This window comes from Barbus barbus (assembly GCF_936440315.1).
Source record: "Barbus barbus genome assembly, chromosome: 22".
In the NCBI taxonomy this organism is placed as follows: Eukaryota; Metazoa; Chordata; class Actinopteri; order Cypriniformes; family Cyprinidae; genus Barbus; species Barbus barbus.
In genome coordinates, this window is record NC_136750.1 from 3,855,948 (window position 1) to 3,873,626 (window position 17,679).

A 17,679-nucleotide genomic window follows, 5' to 3' on the forward strand; every position below is an offset into this window, starting at 1 on the left:
AGGCTGTCGGGTCTGCAACTTTATCGAAGACAATAGCGACCCTGATTTTCTCACGATAGCTACAATTACGTCGTGAGAAAACGGTCTTTACGTTGAGATCAACAACTTTCGTTATGTCGAGATCACGAGAAAATTAAGTCGTGATAACGACAAAACAACTTTCGTTATGTCGAGATCACGAGAAAATTAAGTTGTGATCACGAGAAAACAAGACAGAAAAATTATAATAATGCATGGCCGCTTAGAACTTCTGTATTTTAGACACAATGTTGTGAGTAACCTTTCCCCCCTTTTTTGGACCCAAAACAAAAGCAGTTTGAGAAAAAATGAAAGCAGAATGGACAGGTGTTTCCGAGCAGCAAGACACAGTAGCAGCGGCTCTTTCAAGAATGATACACATTTATGAACAAAATCGGTTTAGTAAATGGATTCAATGACTAAATGTTTAATAAAGTTCCTTGCTTCATGTTCGAACAAATCAGTGAATATTTAACGACTTACTCACTCGTCGCCACCTAATGGCGTAATGTAACGCGCACTAATGAGAAACCGGATTGTGCTCATTTTATAAGCTATTAAGTGACAAAACTGCTATGAAAAGGTACTAAACAAATCAAAAGAGCTTTAAAACTAAATCAGTTTTCAGCCATCAAATGATGATCATTCATAAATGAAGTACTCACTCAAAGTTCTCATTTAATAGGAAATTTATTTTCACGTCAGCAAAAACATTGTAGTGTGTAACACAGCTACACCTGAAAAGCAATAAACTAATCCAATGCTGTCGGCACTATTCGTTGCAAACTTGCAAAGTCACCAAATAAAGAACTTCCTATATGTTACAATACAATGTGCATATGACATATAAATGTATAGGCCATCTACAAATGTACGACAAATGACAACAATATTTCCTTCTGTGAAAAATACATCTATCTGGGAGTTAAAATAAATGTTTTGAGGAAAAAAAAGACAAGAGTATAAAGAGATTTTTACCTCAGATAAAAGATTTTAAGTAAATGCTTTTTATTACAACAAAATATCACAAAAGCGGTATTAGAATTGCACCGTTTCAAAAGCACATCGGGTAAGTGTTCTATATTACGTCATAAGAATCCTCTGACAAACAAGCTCTCTATACAAAATGTACATTTATCATATATAAATTTGGCATTCAGATGTAAAAATGGATGTTTTACATATATATATCTATGTATAACTTTATTTTTTAGAATCACCTAGCTCTCCAAACCATAATTATTATTACAGGCTGATATTATTCTTTTAAACCAAAGGTTTAGGTTCTTGGCAAGACACATGTATCGCATAACAGATCAATTCTGGTCCTTATAAGAGGAAAGGACGCGGACCTTGATTCGGTACAGACAACACGCAACTACAGCTAAAGCGGGTTTACATGTAAAACCACAGTCCATTGTCTCTGTGGATGACAGAAAAAGGCAGCCGTTTGGTCTATTTCCATTTGTTAGAAACCTCAGTCTCTTCGTACTGATGTCTGTCCTCAACAGTGCTTTAAAGCAGGTTCATCAGGTTTATGAATGCTCATTCCCATGTATGCTTGTCTGTTAGCATAATCTAGGCTTCTGTTCAAAGGCAGGCCTGCTGCACCTGTGTCAGAAGCTCCCCGAAGCGATCGAACAGGCCCTCTACCCATGTCCTGTTCCCCATGCAAGTCTGCACCGTCTCCTCCTGCCCCAGATCTTTACCTCGCGACTTCAACAACCGAATCTGATGTGAGAGAGAAAGACATAGTACAACAGCCTTTTAAACACAAACCACATTTTTACATTTTCTAAAGAGACAAATGTCACCGTCTAGGGTGTTCTGCGTTTGTTGAAGCAAACAGATTCAAACCCGAAGCTCCCATATGAGCACCATAGCTAAACGTGAAGGAACTGTAGTTGATGAAAGGCTATCATTTATTAAATCAAATGTAAAATTACAAAAAAATAAACTGGACCTGAGACTCGAAATCTGTGACCTTCGGGTTACAAGTCCGACTCTCTATCCATTAGGCCATGACTGCCCCTTAAATTGAGATTTATACATCATCTGAAATCTGAATAAAAAGCTGAAGCTTTCCATTGATGTGTACAACTATTTGAATAAATGTGTCGTTATTTTATAGAAATACTCACTTAAAATAATTAATTATTTCACGTCTAAGGCATTAGGCTGACAAAACGTTTGGGAAACCCTTCGTTAGGCAAATGTTCAGGTCTTATTTTGCTTAAGAAAAGAGCGTGAGGTGGAGTATTTTACCACTGAGGATAAAACAAGACATGTCAGAGTTGATATGAGCACTGCTAGTGAAAACAAGATTCCTTCAAAGATTCCTAGAGCTTGTCAGCAAGGACTAGTAGATTGGTTATCCATCCAAAAACTCAAACACAAACAAACACGTTAATGCCTCACCTCCTCCATACACATCAGGTATGTGTGGTACTTATAGTGTTGTAGAGAGTGATACAGGGAAAACCACTTTGTTTTTTGCTGATCCACTGTGTATTCCTGATTGAGTGGGGAAAAAAAAGAAAAATAAGGTCTTCAACTGTACCGTGACCTAATAGCCAGTATGCTATACCTCCTAGTGGTCAAAAAATTTAACTATCTGATATCAGGATATTTGGTATTAGCAACACTTGTACTGCTGGGACCTGCAGTACTCACCAGGGGAAGTTTGCTGGGCGATTTCAAGGGCTTCATGGTTTTCCTGCTGTAAGCCCTCCCACTTAACCTCACTTTAAAAACAGGAGTCTCGCAGTCTGTTTTCAGCTCAGTCACCACAGACAGCTCAGGAAAGCTGTCTAATGCACTCTGACGGACAAAACAGAGAAAACAGCACACATTAAAAACACATCCTGAAATCATAAGCAAGCACAGTGTTTACATGCACAGATCTTCATCAGTCTTATTGTCATTAGTCTTAATCAAGTTTGAACGTACAGTCCAAATTTCTGTGTCAAACTCAGTAAGCCTACAAAAATATCTCTATATATTTGTGCATCAAATGTGTGTGCATGTGTATTTTTGACATTAAAGCCTTTCTAGTAGGGATGTTTAAAAGTACATATTTTCAAAACCAGCAGCTTGGTGGTCTTAATTACTACTCAAATAGTTGGTTTTAAAGGAATAGTTTACCTAAAAATTTTAATCTGCTAAAAAAATGTACTCACTCTCAGGCCATCCAAGACGCAGGCGAGTTTGTTTCTTCATCAGATTTGGAAACATTTAGCATTACATCACTTGCTCACCAATGGATCCTCTGCAGTGAATGGGTGCCGTCAGAATGAGAGCAAACAGCTGATTAAAGACATCACAGTAATCCACACCACTCCAGGCCATCAGTTAACGTCTTGTGAAATGAAAAGCTGCGTGTTTGTAAGAAACCAATCCATCATTAAGGCATTTTAACTTTGAACTGTTGCTTCTGGAGAATCAATAATCCATAATAACGCTTCCTCCAGTGAAAAAAGTCAATCCGCTGTCGTCTCTCACATCAAAATCCACCCATGTTTGTTTTAAATGGTTTTGGACTGTTTTTGCTTGGTGCTTGATCTGTGCATATTTCTCTCCTGTTTTAGATGAGACAACTTTTTCACTGGATTGAGGACTCATATTTTAGGTGAAGGCAACGGTTTTAAGTTAAAACGTCTTAATGGATTTCTTACAAAACAGTTTTTTGCTTCACAAGATGTTAATTGATGGACTGGAGTGGTGTGGATTATTGTGATGTTTTTATCAGCTGTTTGGAGTCTCATTCTGACGGCACCCATTCACTGCAGAGCATCCATTGGTGAGCAAGTGACGTAATGCTTCATTTCTGAAAATCTGTTCCGATGAAGAAACAAACTCATCTGCAAATCAGAAAATTTTCATTGTTGGGTGAACTATTCCTTTAATTCAACCCGAACAATACCAAAGAGAAACAAACAAAAAAAAAAAATACAGAAAAAATCTAAAAGATTTTTTTTTATTCTGACTGAGCTATTAGTCAGAGTGTTAAATGTGGTTATTATTGTGAGCTGAAGCAGGACTATGATATACTGATGGCGAAATGGAAAATGGTGACTCATGACTCACTTTGAAGATCTGACCCATGCGCAGTTTGGGCAGCAGCCTCCGTCTGTTGTCTGTGATCATTCCATCCACCCTCTTCATTTGAGGCAGCAGCAGCTCATCTGAATGCAGGAGCAGATCAGCCACAATGGTCAGCTTCAACATGTGCCACCTATTAACACTCCTGTTACAAATCAGACAGTTTGATCCTCGCCTTCTCACCGTTCTCTCGCTCTAGCGCGTTCATGACGTCCGCGTCCAGGGCTATGCTGATCAGCAGCTCAACGAAGCTCTTGAAGGTCTCCTTCATCGTTCTGGTGTTCAGGAAACGCGAGGCGAATGGAACCGGAGGTGTAAACTCTAAGATGGGGATATATGGGATTGGACAACGGATGAGTGTAGAACAATAGCAACACACAGACTGATCCTTATTGAACTCTCATGATAAATGTTGGTGCAACAGCAACCAGACAAGTGTTATTTTGTATTATTTATATGCTATTGTCAATTTGATTAATAATGAGTTTTTTCTACTTTCAGTTTTCAGTTTAATTTTTAGTTAATTATTTAATCATTTTGTCTTTTTTATTAGTTTTTTTGTAAATTATCTTTATTTCAGTTTTAGTTTATTTTATTTCCAATTAGTAATTTTAGTGCTTCAACTACTTTTTTCACCATATACACGTATATATACTGCACATTTTAGAGTGGCCTTTTATTGTGGCCAGCCTAGGGCACACGTGTGCAATAATCATGCTGTCTAATCAGCATCTTGATATGCCACACCTGTGAGATGGACGGATTATCTCGGCAAAGGAGAAGTGATCACTAACACAGATTTAGACAGATTTGTGAACAATATTTGAGAGAAATAGGCCTTTTGTGTACATAGAAAAAGCCTTAGATCTTTGAGTTCAGCTCATGAAAAATGGAGGCAAAAACAAAAGTGTTGCATTTATAATTTTGTTCAGTGTATATATATATAAACTTCAACTTTTACCTTAATTTTAATTATTAAAAATGTTTTAATAGTTTTAGCTAATGATAACCCTGAACATTCCAAAACATGGTATAAGAAAATATTAGCCTCTATGACCGGAAATATTTTAAATAATTCTAATTTGAAGACATTTTCCAATAAAAATAAAATGAGCAAATATTAGTGGTTTGATGCTAGAATTAAATGTATTGTTATAAGTGATACAGTCAGTTTTAGAATAGTAGAATTTATGCATTTCATAATATTCTGTTTTGTAAAACTTGTTTGTACAACAAACTAGTGCTATAACATTAACTAGACATATTTAGATTACACTTTGCAGAACATGTCATTAAACATGTTTTTTCTGTGCTCTTGTTGCATTTACGCAGCTTTATCCAGCAGATGTTCTTAGTCTGTGGAGTTTTGAGCGCTTCTAATTAGGGCTGTGCAATTGATCGCATGCGATTGTCATTCGCGCCTCGTCAGTAAAGCCGGTTCCATGATTAGCAGTAAATCGCCATCACCTGCTTTCAGATGGAGCGGCATTTACTACACAGAGCCATAGTTCACTGAAAAGCGATTCATTGCATAGCCCTACTTCAAATCAGTCAATCTTTCAATTAACTAACTGGATCACTTTTCTCCATCACTGATGTTCACAGATGCACATTTGAACACAACAAGGTCATACTTCCTCTGCTGTCACATGTCTCACCATCATCCTCGCTCACAGCCTCCGGTGAGGAGTCGGAGGGAGATGTCGTGAACTCTTCTTTCCATTTCTTTCTCTTTTTAGGCGGCGGTTCAGCCTTGGCTTTCGGCTGCTTGGGTCTGGGTTTGGATAGAGCTCTCTGTTGTGTTGTTTTCTGCATGGGAGAGTCTGACGCAGTGAATCGTTGGGCCAGAAGAGCTTTAGCCTGAGAGCCTCTGGGAACAACAAATAAATAAATGAATTATTTATGGAGTACAATATGTAAATTATTAATAGTCAAGTGAGCAGTTCTGATGATAAGTGAAATACTGTGAATTTCGTGCTAGCTGGCGGGAATAGAGTAATGTGTGGGATCACTTTGATGTTGAAGATTTCAAACACACTGGCAGGAGATTGATGTTCCATGGAAAAATATTTGACTGGGTGGGATTGCACAATAGAGGCCTCTGGCCCGGCTTGCCATTTTGGTAAAGAATAGCAAAAACTCATCTGTATGTGGTTTAGTTATACATTTGTAACTGATAGGAGGCATACATACAGGACAGGTGACGGAAGTAGATATTGAAACAGAAAAAAGTAGGGTGGGGACTTGGTTCTATGTATTGGTTGTTGATTGGATGTTGAGATGTGGACGTGGCCCTCTAAAGTGGATGCAGATAAATGTGTTCTTGCAGGGGAGGAGTTTAAGTGACTAAATGATTGGAAAAAACCTGCATACATCACCAGAGAGAAGTCTGACTTTTTCACAGGTCCAGTAATGAAATTTGTATTACACATTACAAGGTCAAAAAAGTTAAAAATTAAACGTGTGTGGATTAACTATTCAAAGTAAGATCTGTAATGCACATTTAGAAAACAGATGAGGTGGATTTTCATTTCAGCGTGACTTTAAGCCACCTTGGTAATGACATTTTACTGCAAGTGCGTGCAGCACTTACACGTACAGGCCACAAATGAGTAAAGACTGAAATCTGTGTCAAAATTACTTTCTAACCACATAATTAAAGTCCAAAAAAAAAAAAAAAAAAAAGTATTTTCTTCATTAGCTGAATTCTCACTAATAGAGTAAGACACATATGGCCTGTACCTCATTGAATGCATAGGTTTGCATCGTGCTTTCCTGCTGCAGACTCGAACATACTCCCGCTTGTTGACAGTGTCAAGAAATTTGACATGTACTGTCCTGTACATGGACTTAGCATCACCAAAGTACCCCAAATACTGTAAAAAAGGATAAGACACTGCCTGTTGTTCAAGGCATTTTGAGATATCCATTGGAAACACACTATGATGCCACATTAATTAATGTTTTGTATTGGCACTTACACTGTTGGTGGCAAAGAACACTCGTTTCCTGTCCCTGAGCTCCGGTACGAACTTCTGCAGCAGGGCTTTCTGAACCTTCCAGATGGCTGGTGGTTCAACCCCTGCCTTCAATGTGATCTACACCCAAAAACACAACACATCAAAGGTTTAAAGAGACAAAGGGTTTGATTAAACACAGACAGACAATCGGTCATATGTCTCTTATAATTGACAGGAGGTGGGTTAAAATGTCAATAACTGCTCAGCCACAAATAATACGTCACAATGTAATTTCAACAATTTAGAGTCAATATGAAACACCACTCACAATCCATTTTAGCTCCATATTATGAATTATTGGTCACACTTTAGTTTGGGGACCAATTACCACTATTTACTAACTATTAACTAGAACTTTTGCCTCAATAAATGCCTAATTTGCAGCTTATTAATAGTTAGTAAGGTAGTTGTTAAAGACTAGGTATAGGGTATGATTAAGCCATCTAAAATATGCAGAACAAGGCATTAATATGTGCTTTAGAAGTACTAATAAATAATCAATATGCTAGTCGTATATGCATGCTAAAAAGCAACTAGTTAATAGTGAGAATTGGTCCCTAAACTAAAGTGTTACTGTTACCGATTTTTTTAAACTAGATGGCATATTTAATTGGACTGGATCATGCAAGTGGTTGTTCCATATCAGAATTGGTTAAAAACGCAATATACCACGCAGCCTAGGTGAAAGGGTTACAAAGATTTTCATCCACAAATAACATCCACAATAAATTGTGCACAATACGACCTGGGACATGCAAGTAATGGTTGATTTTATGTTGACTTCAACAGGTTCATAAAAGTCCCAGCATACCTCCAGCCTTTCAATATCCTCATTCCTAACTACGAACTCGTCACGCTCCCGGTACATGCCCTCCCCTCCACTATCTGACAGCTCCTCGTCCATCAGGCCCTCAATAGCAACTGAGTTCAGTTGAACAGCTAGCTGGTCTGGAGGCACATCTTTTAGTAACTCCTCTGCAGACATCTTCTGTACAGCCGCCTGTTGGTCCTGTGGCTTGGCATCAGTAGGATGTGTGCTGGAGGTCTGAAGTTGCTTTGTATTGTCACCTGAAGGTTAATGTTGACACAGGAAAGGATGAATTAGGGTTAGCATAATTAGGGATGCACGATACTGGATTTTTGCCGATATCCGATATGCAAATATTTTCCAAATCATTTTGGCCGATACCGATACCAATATATTTCCTTTTTGTTTGGAAACAACACCAAGTCTCTCCTGTGCAGAAATTATAAGCAACATATTTTTAATTTTGGTTAGTTTTTAGCAAGAACTTATTTGATAGAATTAAACCATAATGAAGGTTTTTTGACAGCACACTGAAGCTTTGAAAATAACTATAAATAAACTATATATCACTGCATTTTTTTTTATGCAAGCTATAGCTTCTGAGCTTTAAATCAAAACATACTCATTATTTTATCACATCAATTACTGCTTTATTTAATCAGAAACACAGTCTAAATGTTACTTGTGTAGGCTATTTTACTTTTAATTTAACTAGAAGTATGCCAACAGCACCGACTACAGATTAAAACTCCTTACCGAACGGTCATTAGGACCCGGGGGAGGCTGTCACTGCTGCCGCTGAATTTGCTATTACTGTTTACTCTATCACAAACTGAAGGCGTCATTCTTGTGCTTTCACAGATTAAATACAGCGATCCAAAAGAGTGAATCTAATAATAATTCAGACAAAACTATGCTTCAAGAATGAGCCACACTGCTGACGTGATCTAATCACTAGCACACCCTGAGCACATGCGAGTTAACGGTTTCCTCTTATCGGCAAGACATATCGGCAAATGTAATATTTACATTTAAAACCATTATCGGCCGATTCCGATATCAGTCCGATAATATTGTGCATCCCTAATTATAATACAAAAATTTCAGTGATTTATTTACAAAATCAAATACTAAGCAACATGCTTTTACCTTTGCATACAGTTCTTGAAGCTTTCCTACATGTTATATTGTAATATTATCATTTAGACATGTTTATTATGAATTATGAAAGAAAAGGTCTACATAAAGGGAGCTTCCATACCTAACTTCTGCTTTTTGTCTGAGGGCTCGTCTAAAGATGACAGTGCAGAGGTGATGCTCTTTTGAAGATCTTGGTTTTTCCCTACTGAGTCATCTTCATCAGAGGAAAATGACGGCAGTGTTTCCAGGTTCCTCTGGAGCTCTTCATCAAGTCGTTTTGTAGAAATTACACTATGAGCGTCTGGAGATATCAATGGGGTTGAAGGAGGGGGAGGTTTAAAAGGAATAAGTAATGGATTAGGAGGCCTCTTGGAGGCCGAAGGCTTTCTAGTGCGACTGGGCGACCGTATTGATGGAGATGACAGGTTTTGTCTGGATCCAGATTTAAGAAAGTCCAGGAAGGAGCCCAAGAATCCAGTTTTAACCTCTGGCTGTTTTTCTTCAACCTCTCGTAACTTCTGACGCATTCTCTCCTGCTGTTGGCAGCTTTCATTTGAGACCTCTGAGGTGGAAGTTGAACTTGCCTCACTGGCACGTGAATTCTGACGCTTAACTTGTGTGCTTTTCTTCTGAGATTTGGGTTGACCATTTTCATCTTCAACAGATTGCTTCGATGAACCCTTTGATCTGGGTCGTTTTTTTGGAAGGCCATCTGTAGGATGTTCACTAGGACTATCATTGGTTTTAAGGCCTTTCAATCCCTTCGGCTGTCTTATATTATTTGATACGTTTTCAGTATTCGGATGTCCTGATTGACTTTGCTCCTGGCCAGACAACTGAAAGTCAGAGGAGGTTGTATTACTAATAACAAGTCCATTAGCATTCAAAACAGAGCCATGGCTAGAGTTTACAAAATGTCCTTTGGGTAACACATTATTTTTCTCATGAGTGTTTGCTACCTTGTCAGATATTTCTTGTGCAGAGTTGTTTGTTATCTCAGGTTGGTTATTAGAGTTTGAGAGCGTAAACACTTGGTGTCTCTCAGTTTCATTTTTGGAGTATGTTGTTTGAGCACCAATTATAGTCATGGCTTGCGAGTTAGTGATTATCATATGCTGAGATTGGAAACTATCAAGTCTGTTCTCAGCTGACTGAAAATTGCACTTGGAGTCTACAGGGTTGGCCACCGATGACATGTCAGCATCAGATGATGTGGATTTGACAAAGTCCTGTGGTGTGACGCCACAAGCGGCTGCGGTAGCAGCAAGGATGTCATCAACATTTGAGAGGATGTTCCTATCATCTGCCAATAGCATGGAGTCAGGAAAGCATACAGAACTGAAAGTAAAGTTCTGCTTTGCATCATGAGGATTTGACTGGTTGAAGTTGTCTTTTTGTGTCGGGTCCTGTTTAGTGGACTCTGAGTTGGGCACTTGGTGAGAGACAACTTGCTGGTTGTGACGCCCATTAACGGTCAAATTAACAGTGTCGCTGTTCATTTGGAGATACTGGACTGGTACGGACTGCATGTACATAGTCTGCTTGGGATGATTCTGGCCTGAGGTGAGTACAGGCTGTTGCAGAACAATCATGTGAGCGGGATCAAGGAGAACTTGGGCACTGGGAACCCGGATAAACTGTGTTTGGTCCTCTGACAGATGTCTGGGATCTGTCGGTTGAACTCTGATAATCTGACCCTGAGGGTTCTGCTGCTGAGAACTGAATCCTTTCAGAAGCAGGGTATGCTGTTTCAGCTGGTCGGCACTCAAGGGTGCATGGGTGGAGTGCATCAACAAAGGGTTACTCTTGGGGTCGGAGGGAGTATTGGCACTGGTAGCGAGCTCCTTTGTGGTTTCCAAATGTGTAAGAATCTGCTCCTCGGTTCGAGAGTTACTACGAATGACACTTTGGGTGATGTGCCTGTCTTCCATTTTCGAAACTACATAAACGTAATTTGTTGTGCTGTTCTGTGCTCCGACTTCATTGGCTGAAAGGGTTTGAGAGGAGGTCACCATAGAACCTTTCTGTAATGCCTGCACATCCTCAAGAGGAAGCTCTTCAGAGCCCTCTTTTGATGAAAAAAACATTCGTTCAACTTGTTGATGTGGTTTTAACTCAACTGAGGACTGGTTGTTTGGTAAGGATTGAGTGTGAGCGGCAGGAGAGGAGGTTGATGACTGGACAGATGACAAGTACTTTTGCTGTAAAAGAGCACTGTCTGTCTTGCTACCAGGAGGAGACTGCATTAAGATATAGTCCTGTCCTGGGTTAGTGGATGATAAACTTCTGGCACGACTGGGTGAGAAGGAAGGGATGGGGGTTAGGGATTGACTTGACACATAGTTCTGCGAAGGTATGCTAGCAGATGCCAGCCCCTGGGTATAGAAACTAATGGTTGGCAGGCCCTGAGAGTGGCTGGAAGAATAGCTTTGAGAAGGACTTCCCATGCAAAGAGTTTGCACCTGTGTCTCATACCCTTCCCTGTTTCCTGCAGGCGGCAAATGCTGCTGCTGACTCGAGGAATAAATCAGAGACTGGCTCACAGATGTCTCGGCTTCAGATTGACTAGCAAATGATGGGAGAGTCTTGTAAATCGAAGGAAGCTTCTCAGGCAAACTAGACGAGAAGGCTTGTGTTTGGCTGAGGTTGCTCGACATGCTTTGAGATGTGATATAAGTGTGCAAGGCACTAACGGAGACCAGGCCTGGAAGCTGCGTGGATGTGTACGGTTGAGACTGGCTAGCAATCACTGAGCTTTGTTTCTGGGCTGGGGAGGAGTAGCTCTGCGGCTGCATGCCTGGAGAGCTTGCCTGGGCTTGAGTGTCTGTGTTCTCACTGGGATGTTGATCGATTTTGGAGGAACCGTCTTTAACATTTACTCCAGATGAGCTGGAATACCCAGGGGAGGGGGCAGAAGAAACGTAGGCCTGAGTTTGCTGCAGCGCTGCCTGAGAAGCTGTCTTCTGTTGTGTGGTGCCGTTTAGGGGCGAAGGGTCGCCCACAGGACTACAGGGTATGGGTGTGTGCGGGGAAGGGTCCTGTTGATATGAAACGTCACTCTCGTCGTGCAGGTAACCCTGTAAGGAGTGCTGAGCACCGCTAGCCAGCTGCTCCTGAACTGGCTGGGTGCTAGAAGGCCGCTGGTGGTGCTTGATCACACTACATTCACGCTGAAGTGCTCGTTCAATGGAGCCCGAGAAAACCGGGCCACCGTAAGGCTGAGGGGCTTGCTGGGAGCTGCCCAAGGATGTGGACAGCAGGCTGAACTGAGGCTGGAGGAGGTGTGGGGCTGACTCTTGTGCTGAGCGATAGGTGGAGGACTGGGGTGGCAAGCCAGCCCCTAGAGACGTACCACCAAAAGCAAGTGCAGTTGGCACAGTGTAGTGGGAGGATTTGAGCTGCAGCAGAGGGTCATTAGGGGATAGCAGACCATTTGAAGAGCTGAAAGTGCTGTCCTGAACAGCAGGTGCTGATGTAGTGGTGAAACTTCTGGTAGGAAAGGCACTAGGGTGCTGGTAGGATGAGTGCGCAGAAGGCGTCGGGAACGTTCCTGAAGGATGCAGGGCTCCGGTGAGATAAAGTTCTGTTGAAGAGTTTGCACCTACAGCAGAAAAAAATGAAAGTTTGACATACTGCAAGTGGCATTTCAATTGCACACCATCTCTAAACCAATTTGATTTTGCATTAAAATGCCACTTTCTGTTACCACAACAATTAAGGGGTTCATATCATGAGGAATCAAATCCTTCCTTGATCTTATGAGATAAAAGAGTTCATTGTGCCATTTAAACATGAACTTTCCTTAGTCCAAACAGACCATCTATTGAAATTAACCTGCAAAAATGTCTCATTCTGTACCTATTCATTCAGCTGTTTCAGTGTTTGGAAACATGCTGAATTACAGTGAGATGAAAAGGAGAACGCAGGATTGATGCTATTATTATTAAACACCAGAAGATCTAATGGTAAGAGTAAGAGGAAATAAGGAACCTGATTCTTTCAGTCTGACAGTTTAGCTGTGCATTTCAGCCAGAATGGTTTTGTGAACTTATCATGCTGTAATGCAAAATTTGCTAAGAGACTGTTATTGGAGGATGAAACTATAATGGACAACAACGAAATTGCAGCCTGTGTGTAAATGCAGCAATGCACTCATTTCACATGCAAAGAGGGAGCTTATAAAACAAAAGAGTCTTAAAGGCTAGGCAGCAAAATTTGCCTCTTTAATTTTAAGAGAGGGTGGAAAATGTTCATGAAATACTAAATGATGACCTATTAATAATACATGGAATGCACGGGGAATAACGATCATATTGAATTTTTTCCCTTCCATCAGTTTATTTCATATAACCCCAACTATCTACATCATGACCCTTTAAGGATGACTGGCAACTGAGAAACTGGCAACTGAGAAACTGTGAGACCAATTATTACTGATAAGATGGTGCAGCAAAAACCTCAGTGGTTCCTCTAAAATAGAGACCTAATCCATATTTACCAGTTTGCCAGGATGGGCTTCTAAATGAAGGGAGAAGAGTAGAGCCAGCAGGTCCAGCTTGAAGGCTTCTTGATTCAATAGCGGAGAGGAAGTTCATGACCGATGATTCAGTAGTGTTGCTACTGGCGGTGCTGTGCTGATTTGAGTCAAACACTCCTAGGAGAGATATCATAGACAGACAACAGGCTGTCAATGACTAAGCAGTACCTATTTCATTACAGCCTGAACCTGTTGCTCACCTGTGGGATGGTGGGTGGTGGTAAATGTAGGCTGGTGAGTAGAGGCAAAGGTCTGCCGTTGGAGGAGCTCAGAGTCCAACTGTGTAGAACCATAACTAGAACTATAAAGCAAAAATGGTATATTTTGTACATTTAAAAATCCAACCACAAACTTGAGCTCACACAAAGATCTTTAATCTTCAATTAGGAGAGGCACATTATATACAGTATCTTCACATGTAACATTCTATAGGCGCTTACTGGACACTTTCGGGTAACTCTAAACCATTTAGTTTAACAAAAAAAAATATATATATTTCAGACATAATAGCAGATATTACGCAAGTTCTCTGTGATGCAGACTAGTTTGGTGTGGTGGTAGTAGTGTATGTAAGAGGCTTGTAGTAGTTGCATAGATTGGTTAGTTATATGTGCATATTTATACAAGTTTTCTGTCATAACATATCAATGCTATGTATACTTCACAGCTAAGGAGACAAAAAGGAACTACAAAGACAATAGACAGATGTCAGAGAAAACATATGGAAACTATTTTAGTTGGTTAGTTTGTCTGTTATGATTTTAGCAATGCCACATCTTTTGCTAAATAGAGGAAAGTCCGCACTATATATTTTGCCAAATAAACATCTGCATAAGTAAATGTCACAGCTGGGGAGATTCACTTGGGTATGTTTCCTGGACGTTTTTGATAGCTTCAGTGTGGATGTGTACAGACATTGTATAAACTAACAGAGTGAATATCCATCAGCTAGCTCTAGTCTGTTGGATTCCTATTAACTGCTCTATTTCAGTTAGTGTGGCAGCACAGCTGGAGGATCAGGAAAAAACTAAATTTGGAGTCCATCACTGGTGATCATTTTAATAGAAAAACAAAAAGACAGTTAAAACTGAACAGACTCACCACTATGAATGCTGAACAACCTCATGAACCTACTGGAACTTAAATGTGTGTCCATTTGTTATTGTATTATAAATTCCTTCTTTTACATTATAAATTCTCGTTCCTGCTTGCTGGCCATAAAGGTAAATTAACACCACTGCAATTGATTGTCAATGTAAAGTTCATCCAAACCATAAGCTAAAAGATGGGACCTCTGATTTTTGCAAATGAGTGAACAGAACTACCTGTGCAATTATTTGCATGCTAGTACGGTATAATAAACTAACCGTCCCTTGTTCTGAGTGGCAAACCACCTGGTGCTTATTTCTACACAATACAAGCAGGATTATATAACATAACCAGCTGCATTATAAATGCATTCCTAATGCATTATAACACAGCTAATAAGTCCTCATAATTATAATACACTACATTTTTATCTTTTAATAGTTTCCAGGCTGATGTTTCATGTCATGTGTTATGACATATTAGAAAGATTTAGGCATGAAAAATACAGTAGATCACAATGTGCATCATTAGGAATTATGAATGGCTCCATGCAGTACACACTTCAGGGGAATTTCCAAAAATAAAGTCGATAAAGTATCAAAGTGGGTCAGTTATAATGTGTCTACCAGAAGTTTCTTACCTGTCTACAATCAGACACATGCACATAGTGTTCTGGCTATCATATTTTGCACTTAAATGCAATTTTAATATGCTATAATTCTGAAATAGTACATCTGACATTGCCTGATAAAGGAAGGCAATTTATGCATATAAACATGATGCACTAGTGCCACACGTGTGGAAGTTTAAGGAAAACCAGTGACAGACTGAACTAAATGAGACACTTTGTGTAAAGATGCAGACACGTGGCTCTTCTGCAACACTGATCGATCAATTGTTTACAAACCTCCTCAATGTCTGCAAAGACACTCTGACTGCTGTACAAGTTTATATATGAGAGAGCAAGCTGACGCGGTCCTTATCCTGCACTTTCGGGTGACTCATAGGCAAAACATACATCAAAATTAATAAGAGTTTAAGTGCAGTGCGGGTTTAAAGGTGATCAGTGATTTGAGCAGATTCAGCAGATGTACAAACATCATCACGGTGTGTAAGTTAACGCATTAACTCCATTACAACTAGCGTTATATGTGTCTTGACACTTTTACGTGTGTGTGTATGTTTCGCTAGGCCTTCCATCACCGGAGTTTTCTTCTGGAGGCGACCCGCCCCTCGTACCTGGGTTTGTAGGCCCAGCCCGCGCTCTGAGCCGCCGCGCTGACCGGTTCTGTGAAGCTGGGGCTCGGGTAGTTCCTCTCCATCATCCGCCTCGGATCGGGAATGACGCGCGTCCCCCGATACAGCTACACATTCAACCGAGCGTGAGAAAATCACATATTCCTCCAACGTTGTGTGTCCTGCGGTGATCTGACGGCTGATTTGTGCAGTGGATTAAGCGCAGGGTGAGAATCACACACAGAGAGAGACGCGCTGCTGCCTCAAGTCCCCATATTCTCCCCAACATTCACTTCCGACAAACTTTAGATGGAAGTTTTTTGCTTTTCTCCCCCCTCTGTCTCTTTCTCGTTTGCTTTCTCTCTCTCTCTCTCTTCACACAAACACAGCCTGTATCCCTGTGGAGACTTTATGTTACTAAAATTAATACAATTATTATACCCTCTCCCTGTGGATAACCTTACAGCAAAATACACCTTTACGTTGTAATCAGAAACAGTTATTATGATGATTTTTTGGCCCATATATTAAATTGAGGAGATTTAGGGAACTGTGGACTTCCAACATTAGCAAAACATATACAGTGGCCACAATAAGATATCTTAATGCCATTTTATTAGCTAATGAACTAACTTTTAAGATAGGTTTGCTAATACAGTGGTTTTAAATAGAGTTTAAGGTTAGTTTTACATGATACATCTATCATATAATAGGGTATAAACAAAGAATATTTTATATCCTATTCAAAACTTTTTTTTTTGAGACTGATGGTTTGATGTGGTCCACAATTTTAGTTTTACTATTGAAGTGGTCTACAACCTGACAAAGTCTGAGAAGCACTGTCCTTGCAGAGTAACCAGACAACCACAAAGCGTACAATATCGACAGTACCTGGTTAAGTATATTGTTTTGTCATTTCAACATCAACATCTTTGTCATATTTTGCTTGGAAAGTAGGCTACATTATATTTCCTTTAAAATAAATGTTTGAAATTTTGTACAAGTTGACATTCATATTTTTAAGTGTGGCTAAAGTGTCCAAAAATATAGATTTAAATATAAATATAAACTTATAAATATAGACTTATGCTGAGCAAGGCATTTACTTGATGAAAAACAGTGTTATGAAGTATTATTATTATTATTACAATTTTAAATATCTATTTTCTATTTGAATATATTGTAAAATGTAATTTGTTTCTGTGATGGCAAAGTTGTATTTTTTAGTCTTCAGTGTCACATGATCCTTCAGAAATCATTCTAATATGCTGATTTTTGCTGCTCAAGAAACATTTCTGATTAATGTTGAAGTTTTTGCTGCTTAATATGTTTGTAAAAACTGTGATACTGTGATATTATTCAACAGTTTGGGGTAAGACTGATTTAAAAAAGAAAAAGAAAATAGTACTTTCATCCAGTAAAGACTGTTATAATATTTCAAAACATTTATATTTTTAAATAAATGCATCAAAGAATCTTGAAACATATCACAGCTTGCACAAAAAATATTAGGCAGCTACTTCTTTGAAAAACAATTCAGAATCTTAATTATTACAAACTTTTCACCAATAGTGTACACAAAACTATACAAACTTGTTTGGGGTTTTAAGTAGGCCTTATGTAAATGTAAGCACTTTCATAATCAACACACATTAACTTGCCTAACATTTGCAAACAATATCTTACTCTCCATAGACCTGATTGATAATAGTATCATCAATGCACCTAAA

The 17,679-nt window shown here is 39.4% G+C and overlaps 1 protein-coding gene across 1 annotated transcript; it reads right to left on the minus strand.

Moving 5' to 3' along the window:
• Positions 1–690: 690 nt before the first annotated feature.
• Positions 691–16,294, minus strand: LOC306887994 (glutamine and serine-rich protein 1-like). The gene is made up of 13 exons (XM_079446079.1): positions 15,953–16,294; positions 13,825–13,925; positions 13,586–13,741; positions 9,209–12,688; positions 7,951–8,207; positions 7,101–7,217; positions 6,862–6,995; positions 5,778–5,989; positions 4,303–4,440; positions 4,105–4,202; positions 2,692–2,838; positions 2,437–2,532; positions 691–1,749 (listed from the first exon to the last, which is right to left on the minus strand). Exons 1-13 carry the CDS (start codon positions 16,036–16,038, stop codon positions 1,609–1,611), a joined length of 5,163 nt encoding a protein of 1,720 aa, XP_079302205.1. The 5' UTR covers positions 16,039–16,294; the 3' UTR covers positions 691–1,608.
• Positions 16,295–17,679: the final 1,385 nt, after the last annotated feature.

Coding starts and splice junctions, on each gene's coding strand:
- LOC306887994 (XM_079446079.1), bottom strand. CDS start 16,038: ATGATGGAGAGGAACTACCCGAGCCCCAGCTTCACAGAACCGGTCAGC. Junction 5,990..6,861: donor AAACCTATGCATTCAATGAG/GTACAGGCCATA, acceptor TGTTGTTCCCAG/AGGCTCTCAGGCTAAAGCTC. Junction 2,533..2,691: donor CGCCCAGCAAACTTCCCCTG/GTGAGTACTGCA, acceptor CCACTCAATCAG/GAATACACAGTGGATCAGCA.